The 25,843-nt window shown below is 33.0% G+C and overlaps 1 protein-coding gene across 6 annotated transcripts in view; it reads left to right on the top strand.

Annotated features, from left to right (window-relative positions):
- CNKSR2 (connector enhancer of kinase suppressor of Ras 2) overlaps nucleotides 1–25,843 on the top strand; it is a 287,398-nt gene that overhangs the window by 258,922 nt on the left and 2,633 nt on the right. For 4 of the 6 annotated variants that reach the window (XM_081278357.1, XM_081278358.1, XM_081278359.1 and 1 more), the window contains one exon: nucleotides 23,337–23,533. In XM_081278357.1, the coding sequence (XP_081134483.1) occupies nucleotides 23,337–23,533 (197 nt within the window). Of the gene's footprint in view, nucleotides 1–16,016; nucleotides 17,611–23,336; nucleotides 23,534–25,843 lie in introns of those variants that run through there. The other 2 variants (XM_081278361.1, XM_081278362.1) reach the window with 2 other exon arrangements.

The following is a 25,843-nucleotide window of genomic DNA, read 5'->3' on the forward strand; positions in this document are numbered from 1 at the left end:
TGCTTAGGATTGAACCCAGCGCCTCACACGTGCAAGGCGAGTGCTCTAACACTGAGCCACAACCCCAAACCCAGGATTTTTAATCTGTTGTTCATGCATCCTCAGTCAATACCTGAATATGCCAGGATAAAGTATGGGAACCCTGCAGATAGTAAACTAGTAAGAGTAAAGAAATAAGAATACCAAAATTTTCTAGTAGCTTATATTTTAAACCTAAAACTGTCCTAGATCAGCCACATTCTTTAGTCAACTACCTTCAGTTGTTTCTAAGAATTATCATTTCACATCCCCTATAAATAATAGATTCTAATTATAGAAACAATTGGAATTCATACCTTTCATTTAAGGCTTTTTATATAAAGTAAGAATGCCTTGATACAAATTGATCATCCCTAATTCGAAGATCTGAAATCCAAAATGCTTCAGAACCCAAAACTTAAAATTTGGGGGGTTTTGCATAGGGTCATTTTAGATTAAGAATATTTCAAATTTGGGTTTTCAGATGAAGGATACTCAACCAGTAAAGTCCATGCAAAAATTCCAAAATCTCAAAAAAACTATGAAATCTGAAACACTTCTGGTCCCAAGTGCTTGGGATAAGGGATACTCTGTAGTATAAAACTGTACTACTAATTTCTGCTCTTTAGAGCTAATATAACTGGGGGCAACATTTGAATATTTCTGTTTTCTATATTATCTTGCTATAATGTCTAGGGCTAAATACCTGCTGCTTGCCTATAAAAAAACAAGATGTCTGTTCAAGGTAATCATCTTTATTATTATTTTAGAGAATAAATGATGACATTTCAGAATGTGTAATTATAAAACAAAAAGTGATGTTAAGCTACATTGATGATACTTCTTGAGATTTTCACACATGGCCAGTGGTATCCCTCTTCTAACTGAACAGTTAACATTATAGAAACAATTGGAATTCATACCTCTCATGATGGTAAAAATAAACAAACTTGATTTAGCCCTTCAAAAATTATTTGCCTATCATTCACTGAGCAAGTGCCTATTAAATAAGGTGTGTAACATGCACTTCATTGTCATGGAACCCAAACTGAATACACATTAAATAACACTGTTTCATGGGTTTGTAGCTTATAAAATACCATATATTGTTGGGAAAAGAAAGCTATGTGTGTTAAAATTTGCTTTGTGATAAGTTATGGTATAGAAAATAAAGATAGAATGTAATATTCTTTTACAATTTCAGCTAATATTTAGCAATATCCCCATTGTATTAAGTGAGTTTATAAATGACCTTCATGTTTTTAAAGTTTAATAAATATACCCCAACAATGATAATGTAATGAGACAGCCAAATTACCTGAACGATTTAGTAAACATCAACAATATTTCCACTGATGACATAAAATCACTCTTCAATTTCTGAAATATGGAAGAAAGTCCTATGATTTACTGATATACAGAACTAAATTTCTAGTATATTAAGATCATTGACATCAAATTAGCTACTTTAAACCAGCTGATAAATTATTTTCAAAAAGTGCAGGGCTATTTTAATTCCTTTAGTATCTTAGGTTTGAAAAGAAGGAAAGAGACATAATATAGATTTTTATAGTACTTAACAGTCAGCAGAAGTTTTATAAGCAAGACTTCATTATCATCACAAAAGTAAATCACAAAAGTAATCATAAACCAGGTGTTCTAACAGGCCATATAGATAAACAATGACTAAAAACTCTCAAGAGCCTTTTATTATATTTACAGTGCCATTTTGTGGAGTTAAAATGGTGAGAATTATGTCTATGATGTTGAAATTCTTATGACTATAGAACAGGAACCAACTAGAATCCTTTTTCCGTTTTTTTTATTAGTGCATTATAGTTATAGATAATGTTGAAGTTTATTTTGACATAATTGTACAAGCTTGGAATGTAATTTGCTCTAATACATTTCTCAGTACTTTCCTTTCCCTCCCCACCTCCTTCCCCCATTTCATTTTCTCTACTCTACTGGTCTTCTCTTTATTTATAGATTTTTTTTAATTAGTGCTTTATAGATATACATAAAGGTAAAATTCACTGTGATATATCTATATATGTACAGAGGCTAGTTTGGTCAATTTCATTCCACCCTCCCTCCCTTTCCCTACCCCTCCTCCCTCCCCTTTAATCCCCTTCCTCTGTTCTACTAGTCTGTCTTCTATTTTCATGACATCTCCCTTACCACTTTTTTTTAAAGAATGGACTGCTCTATTTTCTATTGTGAATTGTTCCATTGATTTTCGGTTTAAATGGAATTGTGATGTATTAATTTACCTACCTAACTGAACTTTTATTCTTTTTATTGCTCAATTTCTAAAATCAGAGCTTGTCTTAGATTGAGAATATCTGACATAATTGTGTACTACCCCTAGTAGCTCATAATTCAGGTGGTTGTGGCCCAATTAAGTGAAAATGAGTGGCATGTGCCAGTAGGCTTCATTAAGATAGAATACTAATTTTTATGTTTTAATTGTCTTCAATGAAATGCCTGAATTTTTAGAAAAGCCATTTAATTGATCTAGTGGTATAAGAAAGCAGATCTTCTTAGTGACTAGAGAATGCTAGTCACTAAGAATTAAAATTATCTCAACTCAGTTTTCAAAGATTATTTTAAAAATAAAATATTATTATAAAAAAGAAATGAATGGATAAGTAAATCATAAATAGATGGGTAAAATTTACTCTTCTACTCTTAAATTGTCAATATTTTATGGAAATATAGAGATGAGAAGATAAGAAAATAGCATTTTTAAAATATTAAAGCAGGCTGGGGATGTGGCTCAAGCGGTGGCGCGCTCGCCTGGCATGCGTGCGGCCCGGGTTCAATCCTCAGCACCACATACCAACAAAGATGTTGTGTCCGCCGAGAACTAAAAAATAAATATTAAAAATTCTTTAAAAAAAATAAAATAAAATATTAAAGCAGAAACTAATGGGTATGTTATAAAGGTATCTATTTTATCTGACCCATATGGTTCAAAATGCTAGGCATTCAAAGTCTGCTTAAAAGTGTTAGACATAGCCATAAACCCACCCATAACAAGCATTTGGCTGCAACCTATTCCAACATTTTCCCAAGGTAGTAAGGTGGTAAGATAAGATTTTTTCATAGTAGTTCATTGTAATCAGCCTCTGTCAATAAAGAAGCACCTTTAGAGAGAGTATTATGAGCTATATTTATAATTAAAAACTCATCCTGAGTCTTAGTAAGATTTTGACTCACCTCATCTACTCCTAATATTAATGACACATGAATAACTTGACAGTCTAGGTCATTAAATTACCCTTTAGTGATGATAGTCATCAGTTCATATAAGGACTGAATCATTCTTCCTTGACATAGCAGTGTCAGAAATAGCATCAGCAAATGTAGACATGAAGAAAACATATAATTTAGAGAAATACAACATGGTAATATAGATGAGACAAATAATTAAGCTAGAACTAAATTATGAAGTCCCTAGTATATCATGCCCAGGGGTTTGCACTGTATCTCAATATGCTGAAGGGCTTCAAGTAGATTTTAATAGGAAGATGATATAATCAGACAGTAAGTTTTGGAACAGTCTCTCTGTTGGAAATGTACATGTATCTGTGTGGAAGAATATATGATAGTGAAACCAGTTAGAAAACTACTTCAGTGATTCACATGGGAGGAATGATAACTCCTCTCCAAATGTGGAGATAAAGTAATCTGCTCAAAGGAAGATCCTCAGGTAGGGAGTAGGGCTTTTAGTTGTATCATGCGATCTTGGACTATGCCTCATGGGGGAATTGGATATTGAGCTAAACCAAGCAATAATAAGAGGTCTGCCACATAGCCTTCTGTAGCCTGAAGTCAGAAAACACAAAATTTAGAATAGTGCTGATCAGCATGGATATACAATTTTCTCTAGCAATTCTCAGTGGCCAAGCAGAAATAAGGAAGCACATATTGGAAAGAATACATATATCTCCTACCCAAGAGGGTGAGGGAATTGAGGAGTCTTTACTGAGTAAAAAGGTGGATTCAAGAATGGACTGGGTTCTTGGTAAGATCAAAGATTAGACATAGTGGAAGAAATAAGGAGAGAAAGGTGTTATCAGTGAGAATTATAGTACTTAAGGAAGTGACATGGTTTCACCCTGATGACAAGCTCAAATGTGTTATGTTATAGGATTTGACAGCAAAAAAATAAACAGAGGTGGCTTATTTCAAAACATCTTTTCGACATCCTTCTTTTATGTTTGAATCTTGAGGGTAAAAAAATTAAAAATTGAAAACAACAACAAAAAAATGGTCCAGGTATGATAATGCATGTTTATAATCTCAGTTACCAGCTATAATCCCAGGTACTTGGGAGGCTGAGGCAGAGGTTTCCAAGTTCAAGGTCAGCCTGGGCAATTCAACAAGACCCTGTCTCAAAATATAAAAAATAAAAAGGGCTAAGTATGTGGCTCAATCCATAAAGCACACCCAAGTTTAATTCCCATTACTGAAGGAGAAAAAAAGAACTGGAGGATACTGCCACATTAATGTGTAAACTAAGCTATCTAATAGCAAATGTTGAACACTCACTGGTATAAGAAATAATCCCATTTATATTAGTAGGATTTATTTATTTATTATGTTTCAATTGCTTAGTAAAATATATTCGATGACATAACATAAATTATGAAGAATTGAAAGCTGAAGATATTTTAATGTTCCATTCTAAAGTAAATCTCATTTAAGTTAGGTTTACAACAGTGTTAATTTATAAGTCTTTGTGTGAAATAATTTTAAATTTGATGACAAGGGCACTCTGAGTCAGTTGACTGATTATATGGATTTTTGTCCTTTTACTTTCACTGTTTTCTCAGAAAGATTATTTTTATATCTCCTATGGACCTGTCTGTTAAAATGAAAGACATTTTAATGATTTTTTTTCTATAAAAGTATGCTACATAGTCTGGATTTGAAATGCAATCTTCAAGAGTTAGGCATGCCCATAAATCTCAATCTTTCATGTTACTCATATATAGAAAGAAGACATTTTCCCACATGAAAAAAAATGTTAAAATGGAATTGCCTTCCCTAAGGTAAAACACAAATATCTATAGAATTATGCATTTTTATAATATGATGCATTTTGTTTAGATTTTGTAGGTTTGTTGAACACATTAATCTATTACAAATACTATGTGCCAAGCAGTATTTTAAGGTCTTTATATAATGTAACTCATTTAAACCTCACAACACCACTGAGGTAAACATTATTATTATCCTCATCTTCTAGATGAGGAAACGGAGTTTAAATAGCATAATCCATGACTTCCAGCTAGTTAAAAACATATCTAGAGATTCAGTCTAATACACTCTGACAACAGAGTAAATGTTTTCAAGTATATATTGACCTTCAGGTCCATAATTTTAATTTAGGATAAATTTAGCAAAATGTATCTTTTCAGATACTTTTTCTGTGTATATTATTAAACTTATAAAAAAGGAATTAAATTTTTTGTTTTATTGCAGCAAGTCATGATAAGTATTAACATGTTCTATCAAGTAAAGCAAAACCTCATTCTAATCTTTCAGTAACATTTACACCAGTTTAAGTTTTACTACTAAAAATTAAAATTAGTTTTTTCTGTTTTAACTAGCCAGTGTCCAAAAATCATGTATCATAATTTGTATGAATGATGAATGTGAAATAATTCTCTACATGAATTAAAACTTTTATAATATTTTAAACTTTGACATAATTTCTTTATAGGTAATTTGTTAATATCAGGATATTGTTTTAAGAACTGCTTCCACAGAATTAAGTCTGGATACAAATTTGAAAACTATTTCATATGGCCAAAGTTATTTCAGCCTTTCCTTCCAAATTCCACTTTATCCAACTTATAAGAAATAATACAAATCGTTCTGCCTGTTTATGATCTGGGGGATAGAAAAGCAACAGATACAGGAGTAAAATTGAAAGATAACACTGATTCTATCAGTCACTACTCACAGATGCCAAATCTGATGTATTATGGGTTACTGTTTGTTTCCTCATAATAAATCATTAGTTTCATCACCTTTTACCAATCCAGTCATATCAGTGACCCAAAAGGAACTATTAAAGAATACAACATTCATATTTAATCTAATTCCAACTTGTAACTCTCTTTTGAAGCATACAATATGTAATATAAAATAAAAATTTATTATCAAAGTGAACTTTAGTGAAATTTTCATATTTTCTGCATCTTTTGTCAAGGTAATTACAAAAAATAAATTAAAAGTAGAAGGTAAAATACAAATGTTAGTGTCAGAATCATTACTGAACTGAAAGGCTAAATTGATTTGCTTCAAAATTTTTATACTAAATTGAAGAAAAGTAAAAGTTGTTTGGTGCTATTTCTTAAGATTCTTTGAAAATGAATACTAATTAGATTATATAATATATTGCAAAAACAGCGATGCCTCCATTAAACTCTTAGCTCCTGTTTAAGAAAACCAAATTCAGAACTAGTGAATAAATTATTACTTTTAACCCATATGTTCTGGCTTTTGATTTGACATCTTAATAATAATTTGATGTGGGTATCTGTTACCCACCTTTTTTAGCAGGTTGCCATGGCAACTAACTCCTGAGGTAAAGTACCAGTTGACTGGAGCTTCAGGCTTTGTCCATGCTAAATACAGAAGCTGCATTTGATTTCAGCTTGGCAGTTTCTATGGGGAGCAATGTACCATAGTTCCTTCCACTTCCCAGGCTGACTTTTTCATTACCATGGACACCAGATCAGCCCACACAACTAAGATCTGAAATCATTCCTAGTATGGCTAAAACTAAGGCCTTGGGAACCAAGGCTTTCTATAATTAAAGTATATTGTTTTGTTAAAGAAGAGTTCCTGCTTCTGCTTTTGAAGTATTTATTGATTTTCCACAAAGAAAAAACAGGTTTCCTAGCACTGTGCTGAAAACTTACAATAGGAAGAAAGAAAATGTCATCATGACATTTTCCTTGGTCAGATTCTGGTTTTGTATATAATTATGGTATGTACTCTTCATAGTCAATCACTAAATAATAATGTTTCATTTCAAATTATCTGAGAGTATCCCTGTATAGTAGTAAACACTTATAACATACACTTGATGATCATAAAAGGTTACTTTTAATTTTAGTTTGAGGTTTTCTAAATTTGTTTCTAAATCCAATATTGGTGTTTTTTAGATTAGTTCTACACTTAAAATAAAATCAGTATAAAAAATTTATTCTAGAACATTGATCATAAGTATACATGGACTTAACAAAGAGGTATTGATATGATATTTCACTATAAATTCAGTCTACACAGATCTATAAAGATCTGATAAACTATCTGTAGAAGATCACAATAGACCAGGATAATATTTTCTTGAATTAATTATTTATTTATATATATATATATATATATATATATATATATATATATATATATATATATATATATAAACTCTGTGAACTTTGGCCCTATTTGTGATATAGGCATGTATTAATATCATTCACACACTAGCATATATGTATCCACACACACGCAAACACACATTAGCATCACAAATATGGCCAAATTTCCAGATTTCTTTGATGATCACTAATTACTTTACAGCTGATATCATATATTTTGTTGCCTCCCTGCTCCCCCACAAACACACAGGCACACACAAATGGCTGTAGTCAGAGGAGATGGTAAGGAAATTTTAAGTGGAATTCTGTAATCCTACATTCATCCGTTCATTTGCATATCTCTACAAAGTGATTTAAGATAGCATCTCTACTTTGATAGTATTTTTTTACCATAGAGAAAGCAACATGGTCCTTTCTTAAAAAAATACTAAATAGGAATTTTAAATCCTGATTTTAATAAAATATGGAGTTTTTATTTCTAAAAATATATTATGAATAAACTAGTACCATAAAGCTGCTACAAATTAATTTATTTACAGATGGAAATCAATTCATTCATATAATCGGATTTTTTGTTTGCTATCAGGAAATTAGCAATTCATTGTCATATTTGAATGCAAATTACATTGTGTGATGCAGAGAACCTTCTGACATTTCAAACATTTGAATTTTCCAAAAGGAACTCTCACCCTAATGAAATTCCTATATAATTCTAGTTTTCTGTAATTACACTGGTGAGTGTGAAATTCAACATTTGATGCTAAATGTTAAAACACAGATATAGCTGGAAACATTTTTACAGTAGCTATAAAGTCATTTGTATTTTTCCCTAAGAATATTGAGAGTCAGCATCTAACTCTTTAGTAAAACTTACATTCTTTAAAAGGGCAGTACTGTAAAGTGTTGTCAGGAAGGAAAAATGAAACATATAGGGAATTTCTTAAAGTATATTCCTCATATGTTCTTAGGTCCATCCCATACTTAATAACTACTAATTTCTAGGACAGCTAAGATTATAAATACTCACTACCCTAAGCTTTTAATTAAGGTGGACATTTGTGCTGATTTGTTTCCATCTACACTATATTTCTTAAAAACATGATTTCATAATGATTTCTACTCAAATTTTTCTTCTGGTCATGTACACAATATGTATTGGAATATGCAGATGATTCAAACAATGGAAATTTATAAGTCTATGATGGAATTATTATATATTAGAAAATTTAAAATTATGTAAAATGTCATTAAGGTGAAAGATTAGATTTATAACACTTTGATGAAAAATATAAATGACTATCAAGAAATAATTTTAGATTCTCAGCACATATTTCTTGAAATTTTTTCCTATCTTTCTTGGCATTTGATTTTCTGGAGAAGATATTTTTGGTTGTCCTTAAATTCAGTTGGCAATACCCCCAAAGCAGCTTTTCCTTGCCAGGGTTGCTAATGAGCAAAAAATCCCAAATGTCAGGCTGGTATGCCAAGGAGGTTATTAATAAGGCATTAACATTTAGAAGTTATTGAAGGAGGAAAATCAATATCACAACTTTTTGTAATATTACAAGCTCAGAAGGAGTAAGTAGATGTCCATTTCAGGCTTCTACAATCAAAAAATGTTACAGCATAAGGGGAAATAATACCTTTAAATTTTTAGCTAGGACACTGCTTTTCCTACTTTACTCCCATCTCCCAGTCCCCACCCCACCACACACACACAGAACCACCTATTATATTCTTGTTGAAAAGAATTTAGTATTCCACTCACTTTTGCAGATTAATACCTCCTTTCCCATCGTTTAGTATTGTAGGATGACTACAATACTAAACTAGATACTAGAACTGATATTAAATGAAAATTCTCTTTGTCAAGTAATCTTACCAGATCAAAATGGCATTATTTGGAGGATAGTGTACAAATTTAGTATAAGAATAAGATTAGAATGAACGAGGGCTAGGAGTGTAGTTCAGTGGTAGAGTACATGTTTAGCATGCATGGGGCCCTGGGTTCAATCCTCAGCAACACACACACACACACACACATATACACACACACCTATATATATAGAATAAAAGTTTGCAAAGATCTATGTTACTATTAATTTGAAAAATATGTATGTCTGCATTTATTTTTGGATTGAGTTTTCAAGAATTATGAAGTTGTGCCACTGATTGCTTCCTAAAGAAGCTGGACAGAAGCAGAACAAGCAAAATTCACTGATGATAGATAAATTAACTGATCAACAACTTGGCAAGGGTGAAGTCCTTTGTTTACTTTGCATGGGTTCTGATGGAGTGAACATACTAGATACATCTTCACAACCTCAGTTCCCCCATACACATACCCTCCCTTTTGTTCTACCAGAGTGTCCAATTTGGAGAATTCAAGTCAAGTGTGTTGGAGAAATTAAGTAGTTTGGGTCTTGGAGGTATAATCAGTGTTTTGAAGATATCTTTACCACCAAATTGCATATATGGATCAAAGTTCAGATCAGGTTTCAACTTCCTTTCAAAGTACTTGTGAAGTAGGAAAAATAATGTCCTAGTAGGGTTGGAAAGAACAATGGGGAACCTGTTGGAAGAAATAGGAAAGAAAACAATATAAACATTGTTGATCCCAATTTACCTTTTCATTTTGGCAAAGCCACACATTTCACAGATGAAATGTTGTGTGACTCACTTGTTCACCAGATGGGCAGTCCTCATCACACTGATTATCTTCCAGACTGAATATGATCTATTTAATTATATTCTTTTGATATAAATATGTGAAAAGGTGATAGAGTTTATAAAATTTCGTAAGTTAAAAATCTGCATTGTTTATCTCTAAATATTTTGGGTTTTTAAAAAAGGATACTATTTCCTATAATGGGTTCACATCTCAGACTTGAGCTATGTTACCTCTATGGTTATTTCACCTGCAACTGAGAACTTTAAAGGTATTGTTTTAAGATAAGTAATAGTTAATCATAAAATATCAGTAGACTCCCATCTATCCACACTGCTGAAAGAAAACATTACCAGGAATCATTATGCTTACTAAAGTTATCTCATTGGAGTTTAACATAAATTTTTATTAATAATATCAAAATAATGTTATCTACTAAGTTATTTTAAAATATGGATTATTTAGAATGGAGGGGTCAAATATTAAGTCAAATAAAGTAAAAATTACAAAATTTTAAGACAAATTCGAAGGAGTTGTACAGCTATATCAAGAACTCTTTAAGGTCAGGCTATCTTTGTATATTTATCCCTAATAATTGGTATTATTCAAACACATACACATTAAATCCTTACTGAAAAGTATGTGTCTATAAAAATTATTTCCTCCCATTTTCCATTTTAAATTCTGAATGATGACATTTACAATGACAAAATTCCTAGGATGTTTTTCTGAAAAATCAATTTACCACCAGATTATTTTCAATGAAGTAATATTAAATACATCTATTATACTTAAAAGACCTTTTCAGTTGTTGCCAAAATGTTATGTCTGATTACAATGCACTGATGAAAATATGAAAAAATAACAAAAGAAACAATTGTTGCTAATACATAGCTCCATTTAAAGAGTATTTTAGGGCCTGGGGTTGTAGCTCAGTGGAAGAGTGTTTGCCTTACATGTGTAAGGCACTGGGTTTGATCCTCAGCACCACATAAAAATAAGTATTGTGTCCATCTACAACTAAAAATATTTTTTAAAAGAGTACTTTAGACTAGGAGTGTTACTCAGTGATAAAGCCAATGCTTAGCATGCACCAAGGCCCTGGGTTCAATCCCCAGCACAAAATAAATACATAAGTAAACTAAAAGACTTTAGGTTGGACTGGGGATGTGGTTCAAGCGGTAGTGTGCTCGCCTGGCATGCGTGAGGCCTGGGTTCGATCCTCAGCACCACATACAAAAAAACAAAGATGTGTCCACTGAAAACTAAAAAAATAAATATTAAAATTCTCTCTCTCTCTCTCTCTCTCTCTCTCTCTCTCTTTAAAAAAGAAGACTTTAGCTCTTACTTTATTTGAGATAATAGTTTTTAAAGCAAATAGAAAAAGCTATCATGTAGTATGCAGACAGTAACTAAATCATAAATGCACTCTGGGGTCATAATATAGCACTAGATACATTACGATGAAATACTACTTTCATAAGAAAATATTACATCTCCTGTGAATTAAATAGATAGAGGAATTGTGATTTGCCAATTTAGAGGAAAATTCCAATTACCTGCAAACAGTATTTCCTTAACTGTTTTGCCTGTAGCTAGGTTCATAAAATATTTTGCTTGGATTGTTAATTAAAGAAGTACATAAGTTCTATAAGCACAAACTTTATTATGTTTTTACTGTTTCTCACTGTGCTCCTCATTTATAAAATAAAAATTAAAACTTTCTAATTCCTAACCCCTGTGGTGTTAAAGAAAAATGAAGCAAGCAATTTTTTTAAACTCTCATCTTTTTTTTAAGAGAGAGAGAATTTAATATTTATTTATTTTTATTTTATTTTATTTTATTTTAGTTTAGTTTTTCTGGCAGACACAATATCTTTGTTTGTATGTGGTGCTGAGGATCGAATCCAGCGCCGCACACATGCCGGGCGAGCGCGCTACCACTTGAGCCACATCCCCAGCCCCTTAAACTCCCATCTTTTTAACCGAACCTTTTATGATAAAATAGGCCCTCAAAATATGGACACATGTTACTCAAGCCCCACAATTACCAATCTTTCTTTTGGTCTAAACATTCAGAACCAAAGTACTCTTTCCAATACTTACATTGAGAAAATAATTATCACTAACACTTTATAGTGTTAAATATCTTTTTATTTTTCAAAAAGAAAAATTTAAATCCAAAATAGGTACGTTTAAAAGAATGGGAGGCTTCAGATAATTGTGTTAAATAAGCTTTTTTTTTTTTAAAGGAGCAAAACAATTGTTTCTCAGGATCTCTTTCTGTGTTACTGCTGATGGGTTTGAATATCTGCTGTTGGTGACCTTTGTTATCTCTCTACAAGCAGTTTAAGACAAATATTCTATGGCTTTGCTCTAAATTTGCTCTCAACTCAGTGATGATGAAACTGAGTAAATGGAATGGAGTTGTCTCTTAGAAGTCAAACAGAAGTAGGACTCTTTAAGTTCTCATTTCGCTTAAGCACTTCTTATTCCCATTTTCAAGTATTTTTCTTGCCTTTCATTCATTAAGGACAAGATTTTTTTCACCTGTTTGGTATTCAAACTTAATTATTCTCTTGCAAATATTTGTGCCTCCACCCTTAACCACTCTATATTCTAATCTTCAAAAAATATGATTAGATTATCATCAGTCATTCCTGGCAGGTACATTTTTTAAATTTATTTTTAGTTGTACACAATACCTTTATTTTGTTTACTTATTTTTATGTGGTGCTGAGGACCAAACCCAGAGCCTTGCACATGCTAGGCAAGTGCTCTACTGCTGAGCCACAACCCCAGACCCTGGCAGATACATTTTTTAAAGCCAGTTTACAATTATAAAACTTGTTTCTAGAATTCATATTTCTGCTATTACTTGGGTTGTCCTTAGTGGAACTTTTTTTAAAATTAATAAAATACAAAGGGAAAGAAATATCCTTCTCAAAGTATCCTATGTGATTTCAAACTGGACCTCAAAGAATTTACATGGAAAGTAGATCCACACTGGAAGAAATCATTCTGTGCACAATTCAAGATGATGTTACATCTGGATCCATCATTCAGAACTCCAGGAACCCAGGAACAGGGAAATAATATCTGTTCCTTCTTATCCTGCTAGGCTACTGGCCTAATAAGCAGAGGTTTCAGTGATGAATGAAAAATTAATAAATATTTCTTAATATGCCAAGCAGAGACATGACTGATTTTTCTTTGGAGTAGCATAGACACATTGCTGTTTCTCCAAAATATCATTGGTTAAAAGCTTGAAAATAGTGATATTTATTTTAATAGCAGGAATAGGGGATATTTCTATAGTTAAATCAGCCATAAGAAAACAAAATAGTCAAGAGTCATATATTTTCAGTTTTGGCTGCCTTTAAAAAATACAATTTTCATTTGTCTTTTTAGAAAATAGGGATAAACTTAGTCTGTTACTGTAATAAATAATTTTAGCTGATTTGAATATTTAGGCTATTGAGTAAGGATAAATGAAGGTGTCAGCTACAAAAGAGGAAAGTAGAAACAGGGGATCAGACACACAGAAAAAAAAAACAGCCCAATGAAAACACAAAGGAACAAAAAAGGAAATAGGGTTGAGAATCTAAAAGGGACTTGCAAAAAGTTAAAGACATATAAATATGATATTCAAGAAGTCAAAAGTGGACTTTGATGAAGTACATATGATTATGAAGTGTATTTTTGTTGTTGTTGTTTTTTGTTTTGGTTTGGTTTTTTTGTTTTAGAGATTTCTTATAGATTAGCCATATACCAGCAGCACTTGGTGCCCTTGCCTCTGTCTACCTGGCTTGCCAATTCATTGTTACTTTATATACATAATGCATTTATCTGGGCATACTGTTGATTCAGTGGGGTTGAGTCTAAGAGTATCTTTGTAGTTGTTCTTTTTGTCTCAAAAATAAATAGGAATTATTTAACCCTACATAAAAGTTTAGCTTGAAAGAATTTATTCAAGCTGTTTACCAAGGCCACTTTCATTTTGCCATAATTTTAGTAGACCAAGATATTTCCATCAGATTCCTCAGCAAAAACCTTGTTTTTAACTGTAATACAATGTTATATGTGATAAAAATGTTATGTTTGGGACTTCAGATAACATTAAAAATAAAATGCTGTGTGAAGTCCCCAGCCTCAGGTCTTCTGACTTGGAAACTACTTGGATATGCAGTACAATTGGACATTACTTCAAACAGCCCTACCCATTGGGTGGGCCATCCACATGTGACTGGCCTAAAGCAAGAAATCTAAAACTACAGTGGGCATAAGAATAAACTGAATTGCTTGTTCAAAATACAGATTCCTGAGTTCCATATCCAGAAATTCTGATTCAGTAGATGAGGGGTAAGGGCCCAGAAATTTGTGATTAGCAAACAGATCTCATCCCCACCCCTGAGATTCTTCTGTGAGTGGTATTCACCACTATTAGTTGAAGAGATACCTTGCCCTAGGGAAATTATCTTCTCTTCTGCTAATATACACAGATTAGTAGCTAACTGTACCTAGTTTAAAATAGTGATTCTCCCTCATCATCCTGCACTCTGGTAAGGGGCTAAACTGAGGTGTTTCCAATCTCTTGGAATAACATTCAGCAATCTTATAGAAACAATGATATAAATCTTAGTCGAATTTGATTACCAGGGTTAACTGGGCATTAGGGAATACAGTAGTATATAACATTGGTTCTGCAGAAAAATGAGGGATGTGTTCAAAACAACTTATAGAATGCTTGAATTGTATAGATAAATTAAGTACAATTTAAATTTAGAAATGACCTTATGCCCAAGGTTAGATTTTTCTGTTTTCGCTGTTTGAAATTCCATGACCTTATGGAATACATTGGAAAAAGTTATAGCTAGCTTTTCAGTATTTATAATCTTCAAAAAAATGAGGTATTATGTTTTGTTTCATTTGACCTACATATGAAGATTACTTAGTTCTCAGCTCCTTTTGTGCACAAACATAATGATGTGATAAACAATTCTGCTGGTTTCTGAACTCTGCTGCATCTCATTTTCTAGATACCAGTGTTATGGGCAACACATGCTACTCCCCATTTTCTAAGAGAGTAATCATGAACACTATACTTTCTTGGTTCCCTCTCTTGATTTGTTTCTTCTTCTGTGTATAACTCAAAAAATATAAAAGGATGTTGCACATAAAATTCAGCCCTAGGATAGAGATAACAAATATTGCCAATTTGTGCCTGCTGATGATACTTGTATTCCTCAAAATAAAATGAACTGAGACTGCAGTTTATTTTATCCAAATTGTTCTTAGTTTCTCAAGTCATTCAGAAACTTCATTCTCTTCTAGTTTCTTAACTCCTTGGTATGTGGCTTATGCTCAGGTGTAAAGTCACCCTTCATCACGTCTACTCTATTACAACTTTTCATTTCTCTTCACTTGTATGGTTTCGCATGCGGCCTCCTTATCAGAGTGATACTAGCTAGACTATTTTACTATCTCAGTAAAATATTAGTTCATGGTAGCATATATCTCAGAAGACCAGAAAACCTTTCCTCATATTTGTTGATTGGATGAATTGGAGGAAAGCTCTTGTATAGAAATTATTTTAATATTTAAAAGACTAATCATTTTAATATAGACATTTCTGATTAAAATTGTAGATATGCATATACAAGTTTAGAGGTGTTACTGTGTATGTTTGGAAGATTGGCATTTCAAACAACCAAACTAAAACAAAAAGTATCCCATTTATGGCCACATAGACTTGCATGCCAACAGAAAGACATTATGGCATTAAAACCATATGCAGTTCTAGCCATATTTTTCTATTTTCTCCTCATGGGTATTGCATGATGGTATTTCTAATACAAATACTAATATGCTTTGGAATAATGGCACTCGAAGGTCTTTCATCATATTGTATCACTGCTTTATCATATTAGGCTAATACACTGCGAGAGTTGGTAGAACCTCTCCATGCCAAATCGGATCCACTTCTGTTGGCACTCAACCCATTGGACTCACAGATTGATAAGCTAATGTTTAGAGAATTTAGATCGGAGAGAGTCGGCACGGCGCAGACTCAACATCAACCTCTTGCAAGCAACTAAAATGGCCTCGTCCTTGCTGTTTATAACAGAAAACAGACTTGTAAAAAGCTTAGATCATCAAGTGTTTTTGGATTGGGGGCCTTTCTACAGGGATATTAAGAGGGGCAGGCCACTCTTAAGAAGAATTCGAGCTATCTACAGTGGGACTAGCATAAGATCAAAGCCAATCAAGATGGAGCACAGTAAGAGAAAACTGCCCTTTCTGTGGGAGAACAGAAGGGGAAAGGGTCTTGACTGGGGAAGGGCTCTGTGTGGTGACACCTCAGTTGTATTCTCCTGACACCAGGAAATGAGAGGGATCAGCTCCAATAACTAGAAAATCCTGGCTGTTTAATGGACTCTTCGGTGGCTTCTTTAAGGCAAAGCAGAGGAAACAAATTCTGTATTAAGTGTATTTTGCATTTTTAAAACTTGACGTGCTGTATTGTACTAAATTAAGTGTAATCTATTAAGGCAAGGTATACACAACTTGCTCTGAAACTTAATATGTTTATTCTATTATAAAATGTATTCAGGTGCAACACAGAGACTGCTTTTAGTGACACTAATGAAGGAAATTCCTTATACCAGGCTTTATTAGACTCCTCAGCTAAAATCCTAACTTTCTCCTTACTTCTTGGCACTTGTATACAAGTGGTGTTGCCTCTTAGGACAGGCATGCGCTATTCTATTCTGTAAAATATTCCAAATCTATAGGCTGTGGTTTTCATTTTTGAAAAGTATTTTGTCTGGATGTCTTTCAAACTAGCTTCAGATATTATTTCATATAATGTAACTGGGACCCCTATGGCTCAATAGTGCTTATTTTTCTTGTGGTGAATGTGAAATTTACTTTAGTTGGATAGATACACTGTAATGATTTCAATGCTAATTAATGGATAATTCATACTGTGCAATGAACAGAAATTTAACATTGTATTTTGAAATGTTTTTTTTCTTCCTGTTGCTACAGTGTGTGGTATTGCATAATGTGAATACCTGTAAAAATATAAATTACTTAAAAATAAAAATATGACCAGTTGGTATCAGATATCTTTTTAGATAGCTAAATAATTTGCTAAGTATGCTTGATAGTAAATATCTTTCTAAAAAGAAGTAATCTATGCTTCTTTCTCACAAATGGAATTTGTGTTGTGAATAAAATCACATTGATCTGCCTTACAATTGCCTCTGTGCTCTAACCATTTTAACATGTTTTTTAAAAAGATGGTTCTGGTATGTAGAATTCCATCAAAAAGCATTTTATTGGCATTTAATATTAATGGAATTGTTTTGGGTCATTTTCCCTGTTTAAGTCATAGTAAAATTTTATGATCTGAAGAATTTTAGTTTTTTCTCATTAAGGAATTTGGTGGCTTTACCTTAATTTTCAAATATAATCATCCCTTAGCTTGAGTTTTTAACTGTCCCAATTATGAATTCCTGCCTAAGAGTGAGGCACCTTGACCTCCATGTCTATTGTTTAAATTTTCTAAATTCTGTGGATAAATCTAGACTGCCATTTATGCTTATGATTGTCCTTCAAAGAATCTTCCCTTCTTTGGGTCGATAAATCAATACTAAAGATATCAAGGTTTTGCCATCTGAACTATTTGTCATAAAATCTATTGTAATACCCTAAAAATTTGACCAAGACATATTTGTTATTAAACCACAGAATTTGGCAGAAATTCAGAGAAAGAAGTGTAGAATATAATCTAGCTCTGATTGTTTCCTCACATCTGTATGGAAGTAAGCTTTAGTGATACACCAGAATTGACAGGCATGAACACAGGCCATACTTGATTTTTGTGAAATGTATTATCATTCTTACAAGTATGGTCTGTACCCATTCTAAAAAAAAAAAAAAGAAAAAAAAAACACTTAGCAATGTTGGTAGAGTCACTCAAACTGTCCTTTTAAAAGAAGGGATTTTTCTTCACTAAAATCAGTTTTTTCCATCAGAGAAATTGTTACCAAATAGTAATGGTTTGGCATTGTTATTTTGCCTAAAAGAAAATAAATAAATGACTTCTAATTGTGAAATGGGTAATTGATTACAGAGGGAGAACTAAAAGCTATATTTTAAAATCTTACACTTTTTTCAGATATAACAAATTGCCTTCCCTTCTCCACGGTTATACAGTGCTAGGCATAGCTAGTTGAGTTATATGAAAGCATGAATTAAGAGAACTAGCATTTAGTTATACAACAATTCAAATTACAGTGTAAACCCTTCAATAGTTAATCATATTCATCATAAAACCTACAACGACATTAAATCCATTTAAATTTTAATTGTCACCTTACACATAAATAAGTTATTCTTTGTAGCATGCTACTGAATTAGTATTCATATAAAATATTCCTGTGGTCTCAATGCAAATGCTAATCACTCTTTGTGACAAAAATAGTGTTCTGCATACTTGATATCATTAGCCTGGAAGACTTAAAGTACTCTGTGGTTACAACCACAGAGTTGTAACAAATGCCTCTCAGATTTGACTGGTGACTAATACTACTATGTCCAGCCTTCTCTCCCATTTGTGATTTAACCTTTCCCAACCTTCTGTGCTCATTACACAGCTGTGTTGAAGGAAAAAAAACTGTTTTCCACGAGGACATCATTGTCCAATTTTAAAAGAGCACAATTCCCTTCTGAATCATATACTAGAAACCATTAACCATTGTTGGTTTAGTACCTCAAGAGCCCAATTAGTATGCTTATGGTTTCATTTTCATATTTTACTCTCCTTCAACATTGCCATTGCAGGGGCAGGGACATTGAGAGGATACCAGAGTGAAATTTTGGGTCACTAAAGTTTTATTTTTATTCTTCTCTCCTTAATTTTCACCAGAGAAACAGGAACAATATTACACAATAGGCCTTCCTAATAATTACATAGTGACCAAATAGGCTACATTCTTTGGAGTACTTTGTATATAAAGAAAACCAACACTCCATTTAAATTTGTTTAGTGCACAAAGCACTGTGCCAGATAGAGAATGGGGAGTTAAAACATGAATGACACAAATTTCACTCATGGGAAAATCATACAAATATAGGTCTCTGGAAAAGAGTTTACAGGGTTCTATTGAAGCACAGGAAGAAAATCTTTGGAATTTCTCCTTGGGTTTTATAGCTCACCCTTTTGAATTTCTTTTCTGTATATGTCTTATATATCTATTAATATAGAGTAATACATGTACATAAGTTGTCAACAACAGATTTTTTTAACTGGTAAGGGTGCACAATCCAAGAAGAAAAAAGCTTGGGAAACCACTGAGCCTGAATATAAGGAAACACATCAACCAAAGACTTTGTGATATTTTAAAAAATATATTATCATCTGCTCATAAGCAGTTTGCAAGAGATTCCAACAAAGTAGTATTTTTTATTAGTTAATCTTATCTTTGGGCTTTTCTTTTTCACTATCTAGAAATGATAGGCAACCTGTAAAAACAGACAATGAAGTGTTGTGATATCCACTACATTTCTAGATTTACAATATTTCTTAGTATAGCAGAGTATAAAAGAGATAGTTAAGAGGATCTTTTTTCACCCTGTCAAGTAAAACACAGCCAGAAATGACCCTCCCTTGGCACAGAATACAAGTTAATCACTTAATAGTGATCCTCAAATCTATCAGTTAGTGAAATTTTATATAGGAAAGGAAACTTCTTATGTGCTCTCTGCTTTAATGAAATTGGAATAAAAATGTGTGATCTGACACAGGATTAATTTACATGTTATAAATGTAAATATAATTTTGAAGAAAATGTATTCTTTCATAGGCCTGGATTTCTTAAATTAGATACAGATTAAAATGTCATTACAGCAGTGATCCACTTCCTCATTAGGAATCGCAGAAGGTTCCTATATATGTCCTGTGATTTGAATGTGGTCTAAACTTTGCCAACTTTCAGAAAACATTCATTCAAATTGCAAAAGAGCTGGTTTTCAGCCAGTGTTCCAATGGCTGAACTGGCACATTGAAAAGAAAGTCATTTGGGAAGCAGACCTCACCAAGTGCTTGCCTCCTCGTCCAAAGCAAGCTTCTTCTAAAAGAAGAAAGCAAGGGTTGAAAAGAAAGAGAAGCCTGAAGAGAAATGAGAAGGAGATGAAGAAGAGGGCAAAAAGAGAAGAAAATAAAGGTGCTTTCATATTTTCAGTTGCAACAATAGCCCCAAATGACTTAATTGGTATTCATCTGAGAAAAAAAATCAAGGAAACCAATTGAAAATTATAAACGAAAATAAAGGTCTGTTTTTGTCTTGAATGTTGAGTTCTGTGTTGTTTTGACTGTTGAGCACAGTGAATGAGATTTATAATGTGACTCTGCCCCTCACCCCCCTCCTTTGAAAATAAAAGGACTCTTTGTCCAGTCTTAAAATGTTAAATAATTGGTGGCATTTCGTGGTAGCCTGGCATCTCAGTCCCTCATCCTTACTCATCCCACTACTGTGTCTTGTGCAGTGTTGCATATGTGTATGATGTGTATGGGATGGAAGGGGGCTTTCTTATCTCTTATAGGAGCCACACTATCTCATTGCCTTGGAATTGTTTCTGTGTTCCGTCTCATTGTGATTCCTTGTTCAAATGTGCTGCCCAGAGATAAATCCATACTCAATTCTTAAGCTGTCAAACCAGATTCTTTGTAGAATTATGTTGTCTTTTGGCTGAATGCTTTTCTCTCCCATAACATCAAGAATGGGAAAAAACTTTCAATTTTTATTTTAATAGCTATATCACTTTATATTAAAACTTCATTGATCCTACTAAAAGTAAAACTACACTGAAATCTTATAAAAATCAGTAATCTGCCCCAGAATTTCACAATGTTAAGAGTAAGGGAACAAAAAAACTGGGTCTAATTAAAACACACACACACACACACACACACACACACACTAAAGTTTTATGTAATATGGAGAAAATTTTTCTTAAAATGGCAAATTTGCTATGTAAAAGTACTTTTTTTTTTCCCCTTAAATCCTAACACTGTAATCTGGACCTCTTTTCCCCATCACTTTCCTTCTCCTTTTGAAAAAATGACAATACATTAGGCTACCTGGTTCCTTAACTACTACAGTATTATCGTATCTGGTAGGCCTCCCATTTCTACTTCACCGTCCACTCTATGAAATTAAATCTGGCTTTAGATGTAGTATTGCCTAAAGGCAAAACAGATGATCACTACTGGACAATTCTTTGGGGTCCTTTCCTGGCCTATGATTTTATGAAATGGAATTATGCTGTTTAAATGTATCCTTGTTTTTACAATTTCATTTAGTTATTCTAAATGACCATATGATTTTCTGCCTTCTTTGTTTCAAAGCATTCTCAATTTAAAAAATCTCATTGCATCCATCATGCTTTTAACCCACAAAGCACTCTTTCCTTTTTATAGTCTTTCATTCATCCATCCATTGAAAGAAATCCTGGAGCTGTTGAAAACATTGAAGGATGAGCTAAGAAAATTTAAAAATCTGTTATTTAAATGGATTTTTGTATTTTCAGATAATAATTCTAATTTAGATATATTGTTAGGAACTTAAAACTCATGATAGAGGACTTAGTGATCACATATACTAATGGATAAGAAGGAATTTTCTAATGGAAAAACTCAATAATCATACCTACCATAAGTTGCTAACCTTAGTAGCAGAACCAGGAGATAAATATGAAATTTAAATAAAACTACTTTTTGATCCTAAAGGTGATCCTTTAAAATTAAGGTGCTGTATTTTGGGGGCATTGGGGGCAGTTTTAGATATTATTTTTTTTAAAAAATAGTATGCTACATTTTAAGTGAGCCTCTTAGCACCTAATGTTAAATACATAGTTCAAATAGTTCCTTTAAAAAATGGCAGTATAGAATTTTTGTTAAAATCATGATTTCTGGGGCAGACTGCCCAGTTACAATTCTAGCTGCCCCACTTATGAAGTATGGCCATGAATGAGGTTGTTTCCTGTTATGAAGTGAAGATCAAATATACCTGCTCTTAATATTATAGTGAGGATTAAATGAGATTGTGAATTAAGCATTTACCCTACTGCCTGGCACATATAAATGTTAACTAGAACCATTTAGGAGTTGTTTTTTTTTTTTTTTTTTTTTTGAGACTGTGTCAGAAAGCCTAAAATATTCACATGAACCATGGTAGAATAAATAACATCCCATGTTTACTCTTTTGGACAATATAATGACTATACCTCAATTTTGATCCTATTAAATATGATACAGCCCTCTCTATTACCCCAAGCAAAATCCTAGTTCTTCTTTGGTTATCATTATGATAAACAAACTTATATGCTTATCACTGATATAACATCAGAATTCAGGTAATTAAAAAATAAGGAGATTTATTTGTCCAGCTATATCTAAAGTCTTTACCTGAACCAGTCTCTTAATTTTTTCTCAAAAATATTTAATTGGAGTATTTTCTTCCCATGTCTTCATAAATATTAAGTAGCTTATCTTAGTACATGTCAATATTCCCATGTTTCACTTTAATTAACACAATATTGATGACAATTTACAATCAGCTACTATAGTTATATTATTACAATGCACCAAGCATTACTATGTCAGTTATATGAAACCTAATAGTCCATAAAACTACTGGAAGATTTTTATAATCAAATGTATGCTAATGATGCCATTTCATATTATGAAGTCTAGAAAAATGTAAAAGTCAGTATTGATAAACCAGGAAAGCTCTATTAACCAGCATTTCTGTGCTTATCAGTATAATTATAAGGGATATTCACTGATATTCTTTAAAAAATGAAATTATGTACAAGATTATTTCCATGTTGCATACCTTTTGTACTCTAATTCTTTGAACTTAATGGATTCAAGATATAATATGGTAATTTGCTATCAAGAGAATATTTGGTAATCAAAGAATCCTATTATTAAATCATTCTAAAACAATTAGTTTCCCATAGCTAATCTAATATTACCCAATGTAACTAACAGCTATGGGGTGTTTTGGGGGGATTTTTTTGTTGTTGTTATTTAAATATTATAGTGCATTCCCAATCATTCATTATCCTGTTTTCCAAGTAGTTTTGATTTTTAGTAGATTTTTCAGAGCAGCAAATATTGTTTGTTACAGTGGATTTATTTCTCTTTCTCCCTCTCTACCCCCCCCCCAACATTACAGGTGAAAGTAGGGAGGAAAAGTTAGGAGATTCATTGCAAGATTTATACAGGGCACTGGAGCAAGCCAGTCTGTCACCACTAGGAGAACATCGCCTTTCAACCAAGATGGAATACAAGCTGTCATTTATTAAAAGATGTAATGATCCTGTAATGAATGAAAAACTACACAGGCTGAGAATTCTCAAAAGCACTTTAAAGGTAAGACATTAATTGAAAAGAGAAATTTTTCTTAGGAGATTCATTCTTGAACTGAAAGTGAATGACCAGATACTATAAATCAAGCAATACAAAATAGGGAACTGGTGGATGAAAGAGATAAACAATAAGAAACTAAAACTGAAGCTGAGCTGTCCTACATCATAGTAAGTATATTGATAAAGAGATCATGTTAAGGTTTCATTAAAGTCTGAAAACACTTATGAAATGTTATGTGACTTAGTTCTAGGAGAAAACAGGATGTGTGATTATTTTTACAAAAAACATAGGGCTAGTATTATTCCTCAGTCTTTTGATTCCTAAGATAAATATGCATTTGTATAATTATTACAGTTGCATGAAAAAATGCAATAGTTGATGCTAATTTAATTAAGATAGTTTGTGAATATTTCTTGCATGAACTACATATAGCACATTTGGAGTGAAGCCACAGTGATTCATGTTCCATGTAGAAATTGCATAATTGTTCTATTTACACTATCAGTTCACAACTCACATATTACTTTCGTATTATACATTTCTATAAGTGCTTACATTGTTCCCCGCCTTCTTATTATGCCACTCCCAGACTAGGAAGGAGGTGGCAAGGACAAGGGACCACTAAAGAGACAGGAAGTTGAAGAAGGGGGCAAACAAGTGAGCCCCCCTCTCACTGTGTGCATATGGGGGTAGGGAGCAGAGGGTTGGAGTTGAGGGTATACCACCTCAAAAACCTGATCAGGCCCTTTGAACAATCAAAACCAAAAATAACTTTCATACATAAAATGTAGCACAATATTTTTTAAAAAGAAAAAGTTATTGGCTTCTGTGGGAAATATTTCAGAAATAAGCATGCTGGTAAGGTTTTGTAATTTTGAAATATAGGTAACTACCAAAGAGATAAACTAAATAAATTATTTTGACAAAATTTCAGGTAATAAGCAGCCATGTTTTCAGTCAATTAGCTTTTTTTTGGGGGGGGGGGGAGGTACCAGGGATTGAACTCAGGGGCACGCAACCACTGAGCCACATCACCAGCCCAACGTTATATTTTATTTAGAGACAGAGTCTCACTGAATTGCTTAGTACCTCGACATTGCTAAGGCTGGCATTGAACTCGAGATCCTCCTGCCTTAGCCTCTGAAGCTGCTGGGATTACAGGCCTGTACCACCATGCCCGGAAGTCAATTAGCTTTTTTTTTAATATTTTATTTATTTATTTATTCATTTATTCATTCATTAATTCATTCATTTATTTTAGTTGTTGATGGACCTCCATTTTATTCATTTATTCATATGTGGTGATGAAAATCAAACCCAGCACCCCACACATGCAGGGCAAGCACTCTACCACTGAGCCACAACCCCAGCCCTCAAGTAGGGTAGTTGTGCAAATGTTATTGCAAATCTATAGGAAAACCTAATGGTAACTTAGACCATGATTTATAGAGAGTCTATAATATTCATAAAAATAATTACAGTGACCAGCTCTATACCAAAGGTATTCTCCTTCTCCTGTTTTATATCCCCACCCCACCCCACCCCCAAAAAAACAACATTTTCTTCCAGTGACACAGAGTATGAGCTACTGCCAATGTTCAGTTCAATAAGTATTGATGAAGCATTAGGTATGTGATGCTGTGCTTGACTATCTGGGACAATGAAAATGAAAAAGTCTCTGTAAAGAAAACACCCTCACTTGTAAAAATGAACTACAGAATCCTATAATTTTGCACATGGAAAATTAATAGGTTATTGGGTGGGAATGTAGCTCATTGGTAGAGCACTTGCCTAGCATGTGTGAGAGAGGCCTTGGGTTCAATCCCCAATGAAGGGAAGAAGAAGGAAAGGAGGGAAGAGGGAGGGAGGGAGGGAGGGAGGGAGAAGATTTTATAAATTATAAAATCTTCCATTATGAAAGGACAACTGATCAAGCAATTTCAGTTGTGCCTAGTCCCTGGACATTTTTTAATAATTTTTTAGTTATACATGGACACAGTATCTTCATTTTATTTATTTATTTTTATGTGGTGCTGAGGATCGAACCCAGTGCCTCACACATGGGAGGCAAGTGCTCTACCCCTGAGCCACACCCCAGCCACCTAGTCCCTGGACTTTTAACAGGAACTCTTACCAAGCACAGATGTCAGATCCTACCACAGGCAATTTTTACCATCCTTAGTCCCAGCCCTGTTCCATGTCCTGCCACTCACCTCAAAGACTAAATCACTTCTTAGGCTCCTTGATATATTCTTTTCCTCCCAACTTTGGCCTGCAGAGAGGCATGCCTTCTCACTTCCCGTAGAACATTTC

The sequence above is a fragment of the Spermophilus citellus genome (genome assembly GCF_964194105.1).
Source record: "Spermophilus citellus genome assembly, chromosome: X".
NCBI classification, from domain to species: domain Eukaryota; kingdom Metazoa; phylum Chordata; class Mammalia; order Rodentia; family Sciuridae; genus Spermophilus; species Spermophilus citellus.